The sequence below is a fragment of the Saccopteryx leptura genome, chromosome 2, assembly GCF_036850995.1.
Source record: "Saccopteryx leptura isolate mSacLep1 chromosome 2, mSacLep1_pri_phased_curated, whole genome shotgun sequence".
NCBI classification, from domain to species: Eukaryota; Metazoa; Chordata; class Mammalia; order Chiroptera; family Emballonuridae; genus Saccopteryx; species Saccopteryx leptura.
Genome location: NC_089504.1, coordinates 366,030,042 through 366,047,958, shown reverse-complemented (window position 1 = coordinate 366,047,958; position 17,917 = coordinate 366,030,042). Strand labels below are relative to the sequence as shown.

Below are 17,917 nucleotides of genomic sequence, written 5' to 3'. Positions count from 1 at the left end.
AACAAGTCGTTCTCCACTGCTCAGAAATCTATGTATAACCTTATCTCAGAGTACTTCCTCCACATTAAGGTGATAACAAGGCTTACACTCAAAACTCCACCCACGAGAAGGACTTCCCCTTCCCACTGTCCTGCAAGGTCACTACTGACCAGGGCCCAGTTGAGCAGCAGCCCATTGTCAACCGGCACCAACATAGCTACAGACCAACCTGAGAACTAAGCCCAGGTTTGTTTGTTTTTCTTCTGTCAGTTTAAGGAGCTCCCTCTTCCCACCCACGAGACCATAGGTATGTGTTGAGGGACAGGTGTTGGTGCAACAGTTAGATGACAGGACTCCGTCACCTGTTCACGTAATTTTCTGGAGCCCTTGCACCTGCCCAGTCCCCAAACCTGAATGTGCTGTTTTAAAAATATTTGATTGACTGTTCTGCATCCACTTCAGGCTGATACCCAGCTCATGAAGGTCATCTGGCCACAGGGTCATTTAATGTCCCAGGGTTAGATGCTTCATCTCTACTAGGACCCAGCAAAGCACCAGGAGCAGTCATCTGCTAGAGAATGCACGTCCTTGTTTCTGGGAACTCGGCTTTGCAGCTCTCCTGCTTGTGCTCACCGGAGACTCCAGGCAACATCTTCATCTACCACTTGTCTTCAGAACTGTTGGGTCAGGGTCAGAGCAGCTTTCCCCCGTAGCCTCATTCTGCTGTAGCGTCAGTTCTGGCTTTCGGGCTCTACTTGAAACTAGCCATTTTCCAAACCAACCCCAAAATGGATTGCAGCAGTATTTTTCATGTTCAGTATGTCTTGCTTCCAAAAGCTGGACTTCCACCAAAACTCTTTCTTCATGGTTGGGGTGGGGAACGGAGAGGCACAGTACAGCAACCTCTAGCCCAGGGGTCCCCAAACTACGGCCCGCGGGCTGCATGCGGCCCCCTGAGGCCATTTATCTGGCCCCCGCCGCACTTCCGGAAGGGGCACCTCTCTCATTGGTGGTCAGTGAGAGGAGCACATTGACCATCTCATTAGCCAAAAGCAGGCCCATAGTTCCCATTGAAATACTGGTCAGTTTGTTGATTTAAATTTACTTGTTCTTTTTTATTTATTTATTTATTTTCTGAAGCTGGAAAGGGGAGAGACAGTCAGACAGATTCCCGCATGCGCCCTACCGGGATCCACCCAGCACGCCCACCAGTGGGCGATGCTCTGCCCCTCCGGGGCGTCGCTCTGTTGCGACCAGAGCCACTCCAGCGTTCTTTATTTTAAATATTGTATTTGTTCCCGTTTTGTTTTTTTACTTTAAAATAAGATATGTGCAGTGTGCATAGGGATTTGTTCATAGTTTTTTTTATAGTCTGGCTCTCCAATGGTCTGAGGGACAGTGAACTGGCCCCCTGTGTAAAAAGTTTGGGGACCCCTGCTCTAGCTCTTAATTTAGAGAGAATTTCCTGAAATGCCCCATTGGGCCTCTTCAAATTTCATCCACACGATAGGACCTTGATTCTTCATAGGGTGTATCTCCCCCCCTCCAGCAGGTACATGTCCTATGGGGGAATCCAGGGAACCTGCCATCTTCCCAGCCCCGAGTGAATTATATGGGAAGGACTTCCCATATAATATCAGTATGTGGATCAACATGATGTCCAGTGGAATTTTAATGGGATCGACATCCCAGGAGACTGTAATACAACAGAGAAAAGGACTCACAGAGGCAAGGCAGTGAATGAATACAAACCACTGCTGTTCCCATGTGAAAGCGAAGTCTAGACCAATAATGAACTGCGAAGAATGCATGTACCAGATCATCAGTATATATGCCACGTGCTAGAGGTTATGTTGATCTATTTCAAGATACCACCTCGGGCAGGGTGGTTGAAATGGATTTACTTCCTGCTTGGTTAATTTTATTTATTTGTTTTAATTAATTAATTTCAGAGAGAAACATTGATTTGTTGTTCCACCCATTTATGCATTCATCGGCTGAGCCTTGTTATGTGCCCTACTGGGAATCAAACCCGCAGTCTTGGTGGACCAGGACCACGCTCTAACCAAGACACCTGGGCAGGGCTTGGTTAATTTTATTGATGTTGCAATCATCCACCATGATCCCAGGATCCGTCTGGATTTCCAGGAGCAGACAGGTGGATCAGATGATTGCCAAGCATGCATCTTTGATAGCTGTACTCATCTCGTGAAGTCCTCCTGGGATGCAAGACTGCTTCTGATTACTGTCTTGGCAAGGCACGCTCCACCTGACCCCTCCTATCACAGTGGCTCTTAACACATGGAGCAGAGAAACAATTTGTGATTTTTACCAGTATCTAAGTATAGTCAGTGGTGGGATTCAAATAATTTAACAACCAGTTCGCTGCCCTAATCACTGTTTTAAGTATAAAAAAAAGGATATACGAAAAGGTAGTTTATTATTTCATGCATTTAATACTGAAATAAGAACAACAAAAGAGGTACACAAAACTAGATTGTTATAAGAAAGTTTTAAAATATTAATGAAAAATGCCTGACCTGTGGTGGCGCGGTGGTTAAAGCGTCGACCTGGAAATGCTGATGTCGCCGGTTCGAAACCCTAGGCTTGCCTGGCCAACGCACATATGGGAGTTAATGCTTCCAGCTCCTCCCCCCTTCTCTCTCTCTGTCTCTCCTCTCTCTCTCTCTCTCTCTCTCTCTCTCTCTGTCTCTTCCTCTCCTCTCTAAAATGAATAAATAAATTTAAAAAAATATTAATGAAAAAATATTAATACCTGACAAATAAAAATACAAGTTGTCACTCCCTGGTTGTTTGACACTTTTTCTCTTTACGTTATGTTTGTTTTACTGACAGAACAAACAGAAGGGAATTAAGACGTAGTATTTCATCAAAGGTATAATGAGGTTTTTTTTTTTTTTTTTTCGTATTTTTCTGAAGCTGGAAACGGGGAGAGACAGTCAGACAGACTCCCGCATGCGCCTGACCGGGATCCACCCGGCACGCCCACCAGGGGCGACGCTCTGCCCACCAGGGGGCGATGCTCTGCCCCTCCGGGGCGTCGCTCTGCTGTGACCAGAGCCACTCTAGCGCCTGGGGCAGAGGCCAAGGAGCCATCCCCAGCGCCCGGGCCATCTTTGCTCCAATGGAGCCTCGGCTGCCGGAGGGGAAGAGAGAGACAGAGAGGAAGGAGGGGGAGGGGGTGGAAAAGCAGATGGGCGCTTCTCCTATGTGCCCTGGCTGGGAATCGAACCCGGGTCCCCCGCACACCAGGCCGACGCTCTACCGCTGAGCCAACCGGCCAGGGTCAAAGGTATAATGAGTTTTATGAAATGAATAAACATTGCAAGCATAGTTCCATCAAATTTTTTTTTGCCTATGGACGGAATGAACATGACTATGGGCGCTTAGACTACACTGTTGGGCAGATGAACGTCAAACAGAGGAAGGAACGTCAATGTGTGATTTCCACATTGGGCAGCTGCCCAGGCGCCCACCTTAGCACCCTGATAACAAATGCTATTTTAACAACCCGTTCACCCAACTCAACAAAACATTAGGTATCAGTTCTGCCAAACCAGCGGGAACCGGCTGAATCCCACCCCTGAATTGAGCCATCTTCACAGCCCAACCCAGGGCATCCTATACCGGCATCCGCCTGTTGCCTAGGAACAGCTGCCCCGCTCAGTGCCTTTGCCCCGCCTCACCTCCTAGTGCGCATGCTCAGGGCCTCCTCCAGGTCCCGCCTTTTCTGGCGGGTCGGAAGTGACGTAGCGGGTCCTCCACAGCTTCCCGGGAGCCATGGCCTCCGCGGGGTTAGCCCCCGGGCGGCAGGTGGAGGATGCGTTACCGCCGCCGGCGGAGCCGCCGCTGCCCGAGACGAAGCCTCAGCCGCCGCCGCCCGCCGCTGCGCCGCAGCAGCCGTCGCCAGCGCCCAGGCCTCCGTCCCCGGCGGGTGTGAAGGAGGAGAACTACTCCTTCCTGCCCTTGGTTCACAACATCATCAAATGGTAAGGGCCGCGCGGGGCCGGTCCGGGCGGCGGGGCCTCGGCGCGTTCCGTACGCCCGGGGCTGCGGGTGCCGCCCGGTCGGGACGCCTGCGGGAGCCGACCACGGGGGGGCGGGAATAAATGGACTCACGCATCCCTGTCTCTCTCTCTCATTCATAAGTCACAACAAGCACACTGACCCCAGAGCGGGCGAGGTCGGCCGGGGAGCTGGGCGGCCCCGGGACGGGGCGGCGGCGTGGTTAGCGCGTCCGGCGCCCAGCGAGGCCGGCCTCCCTGCGCCCAGGTGTCTCCCCTGCACCCCCGTGCCTCCCCAGTTCCCGGTTGTCTCTCCAGCTCCCAGGTGTCTCCCTGCAACCCCGTGCCTCCCCAGCTCCCGGTTGTCTCCCCAGCTCCCAGGTGTCTCCCTGCACCCCCGTGCCTCCCCAGTTCCCAGGTGTCTCCCCTGCGCCCCGGTGCCTCCCCAGTTCCCAGGTGTCTCCCCTGCACCCCCGTGCCTCCCCAGTTCCCAGGTGTCTCCCTGCACCCCCGTGCCTCCCCAGCTCCTGGGTGTTTCCCTAGCTCCCAGGTGTCTCCCCTGCACCCCCGTGCCTCCCCAGTTCCCAGGTGTCTCCCCTGCACCCCCGTGCCTCCCCAGTTCCCAGGTGTCTCCCCTGCACCCCCGTGCCTCCCCAGCTCCCGGGTGTCTCCCCTGCGCCCGACCCCCTCGTGCTGTGTTTATTCCAACAGGCCCAGTCGCCTCCCTGTGCTCACCGGCCACGTGCGGGACATGCCCTCACCTCGCTCACCCACAGGGCAGGACAGGACAGGACAGGCAGGAACAGCTGGCCTGCACTTGAGAAAGTGGTGAGGTGGTGACGGGACATTAGGGAAGCTCACGCAGAAGTGCCCGGATCTGGGCCCGCACCATTTTGTCCCCACGTGGCGTCAGCAGGCGACGTCCTCCTCCCACCGGGCTCTAGGCCAGCCCTGGACGGTCCTCCTTGGGCCCTCGCTTGCCCATGGCCCCCCCGGGGCACCGCCGGCCATCGCATCCCCAGCCCCAGTGAGTGAGAGCACAGTGACCACTGCTGCCGTGTCCGAGTGACTGTACGCGTCCTCCACGCGCACCCACTGCACAGAGGCCTGGCTGCCACAGCCGGGTTCCTAAGAGGGTGGACACACTGGGCTCCCTGGTGGGGGCCTGCGACCCACATTGCAGCATGACTCCCTGTGGCCTTCCTCCGTGTGACCACACAAACAGGGCGGGGCGCACTCTACTGCTCTCTCCAGCCTGTGGTCAGGCAGCAGCTGGAACCCAGACACAAGTGCGGACCCTGCTGCTGGTCTGCAGTACAAGCATGCTGGTGTTAGGGGAAGGTGGGACAATGCAAACGTGAGCTGTGCACGTGCTCAGAGAAGGTGCTTGGCCCCAGTGAGGGCTGCACAGGGCTGTCCTTGCCTGGGTCAGTGGGCACTGGAGGCTGCCCTTGCCTGGGTCAGTGGGCACTGGAGACTGTCCTTGCCTGGGTCGGTGGGCACTGGAGACTGCCCTTGCCTGGGTCGGTGGGCACTGGAGACTGTCCTTGCCTGGGTCGGTGGGCACTGGAGACTGTCCTTGCCTGGGTCGGTGGGCACTAGAGACTGTCCTTGCCTGGGTCAGTGGGCACTAGAGAGCCCTGCTTCCAAGCCCATGGTCTTAGATCCACACCTGCTAGTGCTCGCTTGCCTTGGACTCTCGGGGAATATAAAAACTTTCTTAGGCTTTAATTTTTGTATCCCTGCCTGACCAGGCGGTGGCGCAGTGGATAGAGCGTTGGACTGGGATGCGAAAGACCCAGGTTCGAGACCCCGAGGTCACCAGCTTGAGCTCATCTGGGCTGAGCAAAAAAAACCCCAAAAAACTCACCAGCTCGCACCTAAGGTCGCTGAGCAAGGGGTCACTCGGTCTGCTGAAGGCCAAGGCCCACGGTCAAGGCACATATGAGAAAGCAATCAATGAACAACTAAGTTGTCACAATGAGAAACTGATGATTGATGCTTCTCGTCTCTCTCCGTTCCTGTCTGTCTGTCCCTATCTATCCCTCTCTCTGACTCTCTCTCTGTCCCTGTAAAAAAAAAAAAAAAAAAAAAGAATTTTTGTATCCCTAATATGTGAACAGTAATAATGGACCTTAACCAGTGAACTTAAAGTAGAGCTTTATAATGAAGGTACTGCTGGATGACTGGTTGAACAGCGCAGCTTCTCCGAGCCTCCCTTTCTCTTGTAAAATAGGTGAGATGGGACTAATAATATTTGTATCATAAGATCGTTGTAAGCTGTACTCAGGAGCAGTCTCCAGTGTAAGATGGCAGGTTGATTACATGTGTTTGTTTCCTCTAAAAGGATAGTGAAAAGTGTTTTGTTTTTGTTTTTTAAGCACGAAACCAGAAAGAACAGGAGAGGAAAGAATTGCTTCAGAGCAGATGGCCAGGGGCTTACTCACCTACTGGCCTCAAGAAGCAGCCAGAAGCAGCTGCTCTTGAGCATGGCCTGCCCCTAAATCTCAGGAATTGGCCGTGCCAGGGACCTCGAAATAGAGGTGAAAGGGCACTGAGGACAGGAGGGTTACTACTTAAAAGTCTGTTTAAGAAGGAGATCCCCATCGTTCTCTCCCCCAAATCTAAGCAGACGGGTAACTACCTGTCTTCCATCTGGGAAGAGAAAGGGTTGTTCTTTCCCAAGAGTTATTCTTAGGAAGGAGGAAGCCAGAGAGTATCTGGACTGGACGGATACCAGGTGCATTGGAGGAGTTTGAGGGAGAGAGTCATACTGAAAACAGGGTTTAGGAGGGAGTTCATACACTGAAGAATACTAAGAGCCCACCCTCACGTCCGCCCCTTGGCTTCTGGACTGGCAGCCGGAGACGGAGACACCTCTTGAGTGTGACCAGCCCAGGAGGATGTCCTTAGGGCTCCCAGGGAGGAAGTAGGTCCTCAAGCAGTGGAAGTGCCTGAGCAGACAGTACCTGTACTTGAAATGCTGATAGCTCTTGCCAAATTTAGAGTACTTAACCTTTTTAGCTGTTCAATTAACCTAAAATGGCCCATCCATTTGTGACCCAGAAAGCCTTCAAAAAAGAAATGAAAGCTGTAGATGTATTCATAGATGCCCACAGGCGTGGAAAGGGCGTGAGCCTCTTCATGCCTCCTGGCTCCCTCCCTCGCCCCCAGTCTGCATAATGTTTCGTTTGTGGATGTGCTGTTTACTTAAGCAGTCCCCTGCTCGAAGACACAGCCCTTGTTCCTGGAGTTTTGCTGTGGCAGTCAGCGCTGCAGTGATCTCTGTAGGTGCCGTCTTATAAACTTTTTTTTAAATTAATTTTTTTTAAGTGAGAGGAAGGGAGGTAGACTCCCGCATGCACCCCGACCAGGATCGAACTGTCAACCCCCATTTGGGGCCAATGCTGGAATCAACAGAGCTGTCCTCAGCTCCCGGGGCTGGCGCTGGAACCAGTCGAGCCACTGGGGGTGGGAGAGGGAAGAGGAGCAGGTAGTCGCTTCTCTCTGACTGGGGCTCAAACCCAGGACTTCCCCACGCCAGGCCAACGGTCTATCCACTGAGCCAGCTGGCCAGGGCCATATGTGTATTAAAATGAAAAGGCATTCAAGATGCATTGTTCAGGGAAAAAAAGCAAGAATCAACAATGTGTAGGGTCAAAGCAAATAAAAAGTTATGTGTGTATTTGTATGTTGCTGTATATTTTGAAGCAATCTGAAACCAGATACCACATGTTAACAGCAGTCATCTCTGGCCCATGGCACCAGAGGGACTTTGCTAAGCTTTGGTGTCTGCCACTTTAATTCTTCCCTCTAGCACCTATTACTGTTATAATAAAAACAAAACACTAGTTTAGAAAGAAGCCATTACTGAAGGTAGTTAGCATGGAAGGAGGAGGAGAGGGTGAGAAAGACTGGCCCCAGGAGGGGGCGTTAGGACAAGGGCCATCAGACTGAAGAGGATGGAAGTTTTGAGGAGAAGGAAGTAGGAGACTGAGTCAGATGGTGCTGAGAGGTCGCAGGAAGTGGCGCTCAGGCTTGGGAGGAGGTTGGCTTCAGTGATCCGGTCGGTTCCTTGTAAGCTCCCAGTGGACACACTTCTGCTCAGTTGACGCCAGTGTGCATTTTCAAGTCCCAAGGCACCTAGACGGAACAGCTAGAGCTGGGCCATCCTTACCCACACCTATGCTGAACAGTGTTCTTAGACTCACCCACCGGAACCTGTGATGTTTGCCCCTGAGTCTGGTGACACAAACGCAGTCGGTGCCACTGCTGCTGTGATGCGAGTATCGCCCGGCTGTGCACAGGACTGCCGGGAAGGAGCCTGTCCATCAAGCGTAGCAGTGTTATTTTTGTCCACCTTTTAAACACGGCAGTGGGTGGGCCCAGAGCCCCTCCTCCTGTCGTTTGTTTCGTGCTTCTGGACCGGCCACCTCTCCTTCTTTCTTTCTAAAGTTAGATGATGACTAACGCTGGACACAAAGGCAGACCCATTTGGAGCCTTCTGCTTTTATTCACTCAGTGTGTGGGCTTCTCTTCTGACTGGAGTGTTTCACAGTCACCTTGGCCCAGCAGGTTCCCACTTGGTTTGAGCCGGTTTCTGAGTGGAGTGTTTCTCTTGTCCCAGGAGCTCCGTGCTCTCTACCTCCGCAGCCCGGGCAGGCCGAGCAGCTTGCAGGGGCGCTTGCTGCTGTCCATGTGTCCCCTTTCCAGAGGGCTCAGCGGCCCTCCGGGAGGGCAGGCAGCTGTCACATGCCTGCTTTCGATCTGTCTGAGAAAACCAGTTCCTGTCATCTGGGGGCACACAGCCTAGTAAGGGGACAGACAGAAAACAAGATGTTCTGAAAGACGGCGTAGGAAGACAGTATGTTCTGTGGGTGCCGAAGAGGGAAACCAGGGCTTGTCTGTATCTGAGCTGGGAATGCTAATGATACCCTTTGACCCCCGCAGCATGGACAAGGACAGCCCAGACATCCACCAGGACCTGAATGCCCTCAAAACCAAGTTCCAGGAGATGCGCAAGGTGATCAGCACCATGCCTGGCATCCACCTGAGCCCCGAGCAGCAGCAGCAACAGCTGCACAGCCTCCGAGAGCAAGTCAGGACCAAGAATGAACTTCTGCAGAAGTACAAGAGCCTCTGCATGTTTGAGATCCCCAAGGAGTAGACGCGGCCAGCCTTCAGGAAGGCCTGAGAAAGAACAGCAGCGCAAATGGCCTTACTGCCCGGTCCTCACTGCCAGCGCGGTTCTTGTGAAGTGGGCTTCTTGGGGACCTCAGCTCTGAACTTTGTAGCTGACTGGGGTGGGGGCTATTGTACTGCTTCCTTAGCTGAACTTGGCATCGATTATGGGAGGAGCCAGCCCAGGAGCTTGGCTTTGTTAGGGCTTCCTTGTATATATCCGTATGTCTAGATGCATAATAGCTGGAGTGCCACTGGATGGGAAGAAGAATGTTCCTGGAGCCTGCAGAGGGGGTGGAGGACACACCCTGCCTCTGGGGAGGGGGCATCTGCTGTGTGGTCGGGCTCCGCTGGCATAGCTGAAGAGCAAGGTAGGAAAGGAGGCATCTGGTCTTTGCTGCCGGCCTTGCCTCTCTTCCCGCCTCCTGAGCGTGATCTTGTGTACCAGATACATAGTGTCCTATCAACAACAGCACCCAAGACATTTGCAGGAACTCACTGGACTTACTAGGCCTGTGCTGGTGGCATGGGTTTAACATGGTAAAGGAAGGCTGTGAGAGAGCCTTGTTTTGAAAGATGATAGTTTGTCTCCTTTTCTGTGTGAGCCAGTGAATGTAACTGTCAGCCAGAGCCCTGCCAGGTGGCCCCTTGTCCAGGTTCTCTGCCACCTGTATGTTCTTGTTACTTTTAGCTTTTTTTTTTTTTTCCACAGAGAGAGAGAGTCAGAGAGAGGGATAGACAGGGACAGACAGACAGGAACAGAGAGATGAGAAGCATCAATCATTAATTTTTCGTTGTGCTTTGCGACACCTTAGTTGTTCATTGGTTGCTTTCTCATATGTGCCTTGACCGCGGGCTTTCAGCAGACCAAGTGACCCCTTGCTCGAGCCAGCGACCTTGGGTCCAAGCTGGTGAGCTTTTGCTCAAACCAGATGAGCCCGCACTCAAGCTGGTGACCTCGGGGTCTCGAACCTGGGTCCTCGGCATCCCAGTCCAACGCTCTATCCACTGTGCCACCGCCTGGTCAGGCTTTTTTATAAAAAAATTATTTTTATTTATTCATTTTAGAGAAGGGGGGAGGAGCAGGAAGCATCAACTCCCATATGTTCCTTGACCAGGGTAGCCCAGGGTTTTGAACCAGCAACCTCAGCGTTCCAGGTCAACGCTTGATCCACTGCGCCACCACAGGTCAGGCAACTTTTAGCTTTTGCTCCCTTTGTCTCCTGTCATCTTCAAGCATCTCGTTTAGCCATTTAGCGCCCAAGTGTGGTCAAACCAGAACCACTTCAAACAAACCTCGCATGGGTCTGGAGGTCACTGTTCTTTCTACATCCGTTTACGGGCTTCCAGGTAAACAGACTTTGCCTCTTCCAGCATTTCAGATTCCTGTTGTCTTGGCTTAAAAAATTATTTCTCCCTCTGGCAGCCTTACTGAAGAGTTGACCACGATCATTACTGCTCTGCATACAGAGGTTCATGATGTGCTTTTTGTTTGGAGAAGGGCAGCTGTAGGTGGCAGTTCTGAGCGCCCCTTGGCCAGGTATGACCGCAGAGTTCTGATGCAGTTGTAACAGGCAGGGAAAACTTACCTGGAAGTTAGGGTTTATAAAATGTTTACAGACATCCCTAATTTCCTGCAAGTGGAACATTTTATTTGCACGCTCTTCCCTTGTCTCAAGGATAAGGTGACAGTAGCAACCAGATATTGTCTAAATCTAGAAACGAGCGCATAGCCTGTGCTGACCAATTCAGGGCTTAACAGAGGCCTGCTGACTGGCCTTGCTGACGGGTATCGATTGGTTGAAGACGTTTTTAGCAGGGGTTCCATTTGTGGGACCTGCACCCTCCTGTCAGAAGATGAAAGGCATGTTGGGAACTCAGGGATGTGTGAAGGGGGGTGTCAGGTTTCAGTGGCTTTGGACAGCGGGCTCTGAATTTAAGTGGTTAGTCACCTATTAGACTTCTACCTTGGGACTGTTACTTAACCGAATCAGTTATTTTCTTGAAATTTCGAGAGTAGTATGGGGGGGGGGGTTGTTTCAGGCCCTGGCCAAACACCGTGATGAAACAGGAAGCATCTCATCTCGCAATTCAGGCCCCCCAGGGTCTTTCTGCAAGGCTGACATTTCAGTGTGAAGACTGGGATGTTTTTCAAGAGTCTAATTAAAAGAACTGTGCTCTGCTCTCAAGACATCTTGGTTTCTGTACTAAGATATTCACAGTAGGGTGTCTTGGATATTGGGTGTGCTCACTTGCTGCAGAGAAGACAGAACAAATTGTGACAGACTCCACTCCGCACCCTCCCAGACCCCCTGCCCCCACAATGCATGACTAAACCAATGTGAAAGCAGTAACTGGAGCCAGCATCTGTCCCCAAGGGCCATCCCTCACTGCAGAAGTGGGTCTAGTCTTGGGAGGGAGCCGCCTGCCCCAGAGCAAGGTTGAAATCCCTCCCCTGGGACAATCTTGAATGCTCCTTACAGGGTTGAGTACCCTCTTGAATCCAATTATTTGCATTATTGGGTAGCAGGCACTTGTACTTTCTAAACATCACATAGTCCTCACAGCAACCCTGTGCAAGGGGTTTCTGTTTCCCTGGTGAAGAACTTGAGGCTTGGCCCGGGTCACTTGCCCTAAGCTGGCACTATTAAGAGTGGTCCTGAGCTGGGAGGGAACAGGTGCCCTCAACTGCTGAGGAAAGGAGACAGCAGGCAGAGAAGAGTGCTGGACCCCAAGCCGGGGCGGAAGGTGCCTCCCAGAGCTGGAGGGGCACTGGCGGCTGGCGGTTTTAACACCCCAGGCAGCCACCTGGGAGATCCTGGAGACAGCCAGGCACCCAGTCCTGCACCAGCCCAATTCCAGAGCAGTCTCCAGTCTCTGTTTCCTTACTTGTGAAAGCAGGGCCGCGTGACCCCTCAAACCCTCTGAGAATTTCAGGTTTGATCGCTTTCTGTCACCCTGGGTCGGTACTGAGTGTAGGACGAAGTGGTTGGGGCACAGCCCCAGGGGCCCTTTGTGGCTAGGCCGAGGGGGACTCAAGCAGGTAAGTGGCTAGAAAGATGCAGCTGTAGGGAGGACTCTGGGGACCCTGAAATCCTTTATATTTGTCCTAGTTTTCTAAGGACCCATTCTCCAAATAGAAGGGCTGCAGCCCAGTTCTCAGGAGCTTTTCCCGAGCTTGTCTCCCGGGAGAGCTGAAGCTGTTTTCAGAAGAAGGCCAGGGTTCTTCTCCAGTTCTGGGGAGGTAAGCCTAATTCCACCGAAGTAGAAACCCAACCTCTCCCTTTTCCCCCTTCCCCCTCCAGCCATTTCTAAAAAAGACGGAAGCGTGGTTTTTCATTTTAAATTATATATTTTAAAAACAGTAACAATGTAAATGAAGACAGTCTTGCACACAGTATAAACACCTGGATAAGATTTTGTTCGTGTTCATGACCACACCAGAACTATTAAAGTGCAAGTTTTGTTTTTCCTTTGTGCAATTTCACACACACATGTAAACAAGTCACTTGGTGGATGTGACCCACACTCCCTTAGTATCAGGAGGGCCAAGGCTTTTCCCGCTGTCTCGGAAACCTGGAATCGCACACACAATAATGCCGATTGTCTCAACCCTCCAGCAGTGAAGAGAGGTTTTCCTGGACAGAGGTGTTAACTTCCACACACACTCCCCTCCCAATTCTTGGTTCTTTGTGAGAAACCACACAAATTCACCCTATACCTGAGCTATGATCCCAACCCACCCAAGTCGTGGCAGCAGTGGGTGCCAATGGGCAAAGTCACAGGTGGGGGGAGTCCCAGTATTAACCAGTTCTCTTGATCCTTCCAAAGCAGATGACCGGACCTTCTCAGTTGTTTTCGCCTCCCCAGTTGGTGGGGCCCCAGGTCTGGGGAGGGCAGACGCCAGCCAGTCCATTCGAGCACGTGGCCCGGGACACACGGGGCTGGCCCAGACACGAGTTGACTTTTAAACAAAAAGACCACACTTAGGTTCTGTCGTTCCTTAGGGGCGGAGGGGAAGGCCCTAGCTGATGACGCAGCGCTCCTTGTCCTTGGTCTTGTCGCCGCAGCTGGCCTTCTCGCGAACATACAGCAGGTCGCTGTGCACACTCGGCCGGCGCGCGAAGGGCGCCACGATGCCGAAGGCGTCTCCCTGGCCGCCGCTGCCGGCTCGCAGCAGCTTCTTGTTCCGCAGCGCCTTCTTGTGCAGCACGTCGCAGTACTGCACAGACACCTTGCGGTGCAAGTCCGGGCTCATCTCGCTGGGCAGCTTGGCCATGGCGAAGAGCGCCCGGAACATCTGGTCCAGGCTGCTGTTCCTTTTGGCGGAGATCTCGAAGTAGGGGCAGCGCTGGGGGGCGTTGTCCACCAGCTGCTCGATCTCGGACTGTTCCACCTCCCGGTAGAAGTCTCGGTCGCCCTTGTTGCCGCAGATGACCAGGGGCACGTCCATGTTCTCCTTGGTTTTGTTCTGGAGGCAAGACTTGGTGTCGAGGATCTGCTGCTTGAGCCTCTGCACCTCCTCGAAGGAGTCGCGGTTGTCCAGACTGAACACGAGGATGAACACGTCTCCTAAGGGGCAGAGCAGAAGAGGTGGTGAGGGCAGCTGCCAGGGGAAGAGTTTAAGTGGGTCTTGACTTGGGGGTCACCCGGCCGCCGGGGCTCCAGCAGCCGCGCGCTGCAGGGCACTCAGACCTCCCTCCCCACGCGCCAACTTGGCGCTCCGCGGCGGAACCGGCAGAGCGCGCCCCCAGGCTGCGCCCTTACCAGCGCCCTTGGACTGGGGGTCTCTAACCCTCCTGGCAGCGCGACTCCTCCCCCACCCACTACCGGCCGGGTCCCCCGCTCACCAGTGAGGATGGAGAGGCGCCGCATGGCTGGGAACGGGTGGTTGCCTGACGTGTCGAGGATGTCGAGCTGGTAGACCTCGCCGCGGATGGAGTAGAACTTGCGGTGGAAGTCCTCGATGGTGGGCGTATAGGCGTCCTCGAAGCGGCCCGTGAGGAATCGCGACACGATGGCCGTCTTGCCCACCTTAGACGAGCCGAGAATGACCATGCGGTAGCAATTCTTGGCCGGGATAGTCAGCTCCGAGTTGCTCGGGCACATCTTCTTGATCATCGCGGCGAGTTTCATTGGGCTGAAGGGGTCGCGGGGCCAAGGGGCTGAGAGTAGCGCAGAAGGAGTCCGGGGTACTCGGCTTGGGCTGCGGCTGGGTTCGGGCTTGGCTCCCGCAGATTCTCAGGCTCTAAGGACAAAGTCGCTCGCTCTAGCTTCTCCGCGCCCAGCGGCCGCATTTATATGCAGGCTGGTGGCCGCTCCGCCCAGCCTCGGTGCGTCATGCGCCGCCCCCCCCCCCCCTCCCTTCCCTCCCGCGACCTCTGCGAGCAGCGGTCTGCTCCTCCCTGTGGGGGTGGGTAGGAAACTGAGCCCAGAGTCCGGCCAGCACTAGGGACACGCCGACCCTGCGCTTTTCCACTGCGTTGGGGTTAGCGGCCGCCAAGGCCCCATCCACAAACACGCACACACTTTTCTTTGGGTCTCAGTTTTCCCAGAGAATAACAGTATTCATACCGTGATCGCAGCAGCGGAATAGCAGGTACATACCAGGCGCGTAGGCACCGTGACAGGCTTTTGCGTCCTTTCTCTCTCAGTCCTAAAGACAGGCGACAGTGCCCGCTTTCTTCGCGTCCCACTGCCGGGCTGGAGCCTGAACCGGGGCCGCGCGCTCCAGCCACCAGAGGGCAGGAAAGGGCGCCACTCTCAGCGCTAGAGTGCGGCCGGAGCTGCAAGACTGGGGAGGTGTGGGTCAGGCCTTGGGGTGCCAGAAAGCCCTCAGCAGGAGCCAACCCCCCACCCCGCGCTCCGCCGCAGACCTTAGCTTCTCCTCCTTCCAACCAGAGACATGCTGTAGGGCCTGGCAGGGGTTTTCAGCGAGGGGTTCTCCCCATCCTCTTCTGGTCTGCAACCCCAAAGGAACTAAAAAGTTGCCCTTCCTTGTTCAAGCCTAGGCCAGTGTCTTCTTCCCCATCCTCTTTAGCATTTTGGGCCTTTAGAGTCCCTTGGGCGAACATCTCCATCTTACAGTTGGGGAGCTTGGTGTCTAAGCCACAGAATGAGCCAAGGAGGGTCCTAGGCTCACAGCACAGTCTCATGCCACCTCTGGGCCTCAGGTTTCTCTTCTGGAAGACCGTGGTTCTGGTTCTGTGATTGTGGATAAGAAAGTGCAAACAGTTGAGAGGCAGGACCTGGTCGTTACAACAGTAAATGACCCATGAGGCGGCAGGCCTGGGCTGGTGTGTGTGTGTGTGTGTGTGGGGGGGGTGTCAGGAACAAACAGCGTGGGCAGCAGGTTGATCAGTAACCAGAGAGTCCGCTGATGCCACTGAGAGGCCTAGAAATAGGCTGTCTGGGAGCAGGTTTGCTCCAGCTTGGAGCTCATGAAAAAGCCATCGCTCCTTAAGGGACAGACGAGGCCATGCTCTGTTTTGCTTTGCCCATGTCTGATGGGGAGGAAGCCATTCGCTGGTGCCAGGCCCACATCCACATGGGTCAGGGTGCCCTGGGCAGTCCTGGGGTTGCCAGCCCACACCCCTCTGCTGTTTGCCTACGGCCTGTGGAATCTCAGCTGCCTGGGAAGGGGCTCTCAAGGTCATCTCTCCCAGTCCTTCTGTGACAACGATTCCGGCAAAAACTCACACCCTCCACCGGGGTGCCAGGAGAGGATTTATTCCATGCCAGGTGCTGGAGATCCGGTGGCCTGGGACCCAGCTGGGGTTCTCAACCATGACGACTCCAGGTCCCTTCTGGGCATGTCACCCTGCCCCACCGTTGCCAGGCTGTAAGACTGGCTCTCCTAAGTCAGCCCAGTCCATTAAGGCCTAATGAATGCCCAGAAGCCTGGGTGCCGGCCCGCCCGTGGGTCCAGCCAGGGCCTCATTCTTGCAGGAAGCAAGCGGAGGTTGGCACTTGTTACCTTCGGCTGCCTTGTTTCTACCTTTTTTTAAAAAAAGGCATATCTCTATTTAAAAAGTACATTCCTGATTTTAAAACATCCAAATAGTTTCAGAAAAGAATGGAGTGAAAGGAATTGCAAACCTTTCCCTGCCCTGCTCCACAGGGGTGAAGCTGACCCTGGACAGGCGCCCACCCCTGCGCACAGATGGCCCCCTTGAAGCCACCCACCACACAGCTCCCTGTTAACTGAAGCACCCTTTTCTGTTCTTACAGGGTGTCCCTCCGGCCTACACCAGGCCCCACCCCAGGCTGAGTGAGTCCGAGTGCTAAGTATCTTCAACAGGTGATCCCCACGGTCAGCCAGGCAGAGACAAATTGCCATCCCACATAATTATCAGCCTGTCCACCTGCCCGGCTCCGGCCTGGACCCTGCACCCTGGCTCCCAACACTCCTACCTCCCATGTCCTGCTAGCCATCGCATTATTTTTATGTTGTCCAGGTTTATGTTGGTTACAAATAATTTTATTTTCTGTTTGACAGCAAACAGCCTGTAACTATTATGTATGTGCAGTGTAGCAATTTTCCTGCTAAGAGTGGAATGGGAACTTTTAAAAATATTTGACCAAATGTTGGGACAGCAGGAATGTGTGCCACAGCCTAGTGGCCCAGAGGCTTTAGAAGGTTCTTGAAAGCTGTGTTTGAGGACCATGTCAGGCAGGCCCCCTTCTGAGGTCAAGGCATGTGGAAACTTCTGGCAAGCCCTCACATGTTCATGCACTGTCATCCTAGTCCAAACCCGTTCCTAGCAGCTCCCTACACAGAGGACCCTAAACTCCCTCCTGTCCTGTTACCTGGTCCACAGCCACTGCCTAAAGAAGAAAGGGACCAAACTGTCAACCCCAAGAAGACATATACCTGCCAAGAGGACCCCAACTCATAACCAGAGTCTAGCATCCATTGTTTGCAGAGGCTTGTCTGCGTATCAGGGAAAGGCCAGTCCGACAGGCCACGCCTCCTGCACGCCTCTCACCCTTACCGATGGAAGTGAGACCTTCCCTGTCCAATCCGAGGTGTGCAGCGATAGCCTCATTTGCATCTTTACTGACCAATCAGACTAGCTCCATGGCAACCAATCATATCAGTGCAATTTGGACCAATCAAACTGTGTGAATTTGGAGCCCTCGTTTGCATGAAGGATAAGGATGGAAACTTTTCTTCACACAAGCCAGCCTCCCCTTTGTCTCAGTGGGGCGCACTTTTAGCTTCTACTGAAGATGCTTTCCCTGGTTTGCTGTTTCACTGAAATGTTTCTCCCCTTCTCTGCACCCCAAATTCGGGACTCCTATCGGCACTGGGTTGGTGTTGGTGACCTGTTGACAAAACAGATCTGGCTCCCTTCAGCAGCCGTTCTGAGTCTCCTCCTCAACGTGACCTCTGTTCCTCGCAGACCCGTCCAGCCAATGGCCCTGGCTGCATGCCAGGCCCTTTCCACAGCGGTATGAACTGGACCCATGGGTCAGGATACCTGCAGCTCCTCAGTCCTGTCCTGACAAAGGGACCGCTCAGTCCATCGGGGCCAGCATGTCCTCAAAGGCTGTGTGTATAAAGGTGCTTGTGGAGGAATGAGCTCCCTGTTCCTAGGGGTGTGCAAACAGAGAGGCATTGGGTAAGATCAGACTAGATGTTGAGTGTGACCTCTCAAGCCCTGAGGCAGAAACCAAAGAGAAAGCCTGGAGGAGTTCCAAGGGTGACAGAGGGGCCCAGCCAGCACTGC

The 17,917-nt window shown here is 53.8% G+C and overlaps 2 protein-coding genes across 5 annotated transcripts; one reads left to right on the top strand and one right to left on the bottom strand.

The window, feature by feature from the left end:
• The first annotated feature begins 3,745 nt into the window (after positions 1 to 3,745).
• Positions 3,746 to 11,376, top strand: MED9 (mediator complex subunit 9). The gene is made up of 2 exons (XM_066365068.1): positions 3,746 to 3,989; positions 8,955 to 11,376. The coding sequence occupies exons 1-2, from the start codon at positions 3,781 to 3,783 to the stop codon at positions 9,169 to 9,171; spliced, it is 426 nt and encodes a 141-aa protein (XP_066221165.1). The 5' UTR covers positions 3,746 to 3,780; the 3' UTR covers positions 9,172 to 11,376.
• On the bottom strand, positions 9,871 to 14,883 carry RASD1 (ras related dexamethasone induced 1). 4 transcript variants are annotated; one of them, XM_066365065.1, is made up of 3 exons: positions 14,793 to 14,883; positions 14,036 to 14,433; positions 9,871 to 13,757 (listed from the first exon to the last, which is right to left on the bottom strand). In XM_066365065.1, the coding sequence occupies exons 2-3, from the start codon at positions 14,319 to 14,321 to the stop codon at positions 13,210 to 13,212; spliced, it is 834 nt and encodes a 277-aa protein (XP_066221162.1). In that variant the 5' UTR covers positions 14,322 to 14,433; positions 14,793 to 14,883; the 3' UTR covers positions 9,871 to 13,209. The 4 variants fall into 4 exon arrangements, with proteins under 4 accessions (XP_066221162.1, XP_066221163.1, XP_066221161.1 ...); XM_066365066.1 differs by lacking the exon at positions 14,793 to 14,883 and adding an exon at positions 14,760 to 14,779; XM_066365064.1 differs by lacking the exon at positions 14,793 to 14,883 and having other exon boundaries at positions 14,036 to 14,459.
• Positions 14,884 to 17,917: the final 3,034 nt, after the last annotated feature.

What these genes read in the sequence shown, in the direction of transcription:
- MED9 (XM_066365068.1), top strand. Translation starts at nt 3,781, where the DNA reads ATGGCCTCCGCGGGGTTAGCCCCCGGGCGGCAGGTGGAGGATGCGTTA. An exon ending in GTTCACAACATCATCAAATG is followed by an intron (nt 3,990 to 8,954) that starts GTAAGGGCCGCG and finishes TGACCCCCGCAG; the next exon opens with CATGGACAAGGACAGCCCAG.
- RASD1 (XM_066365065.1), bottom strand. Translation starts at nt 14,321, where the DNA reads ATGAAACTCGCCGCGATGATCAAGAAGATGTGCCCGAGCAACTCGGAG. An exon ending in GCGCCTCTCCATCCTCACTG is followed by an intron (nt 13,758 to 14,035) that starts GTGAGCGGGGGA and finishes TCTGCCCCTTAG; the next exon opens with GAGACGTGTTCATCCTCGTG.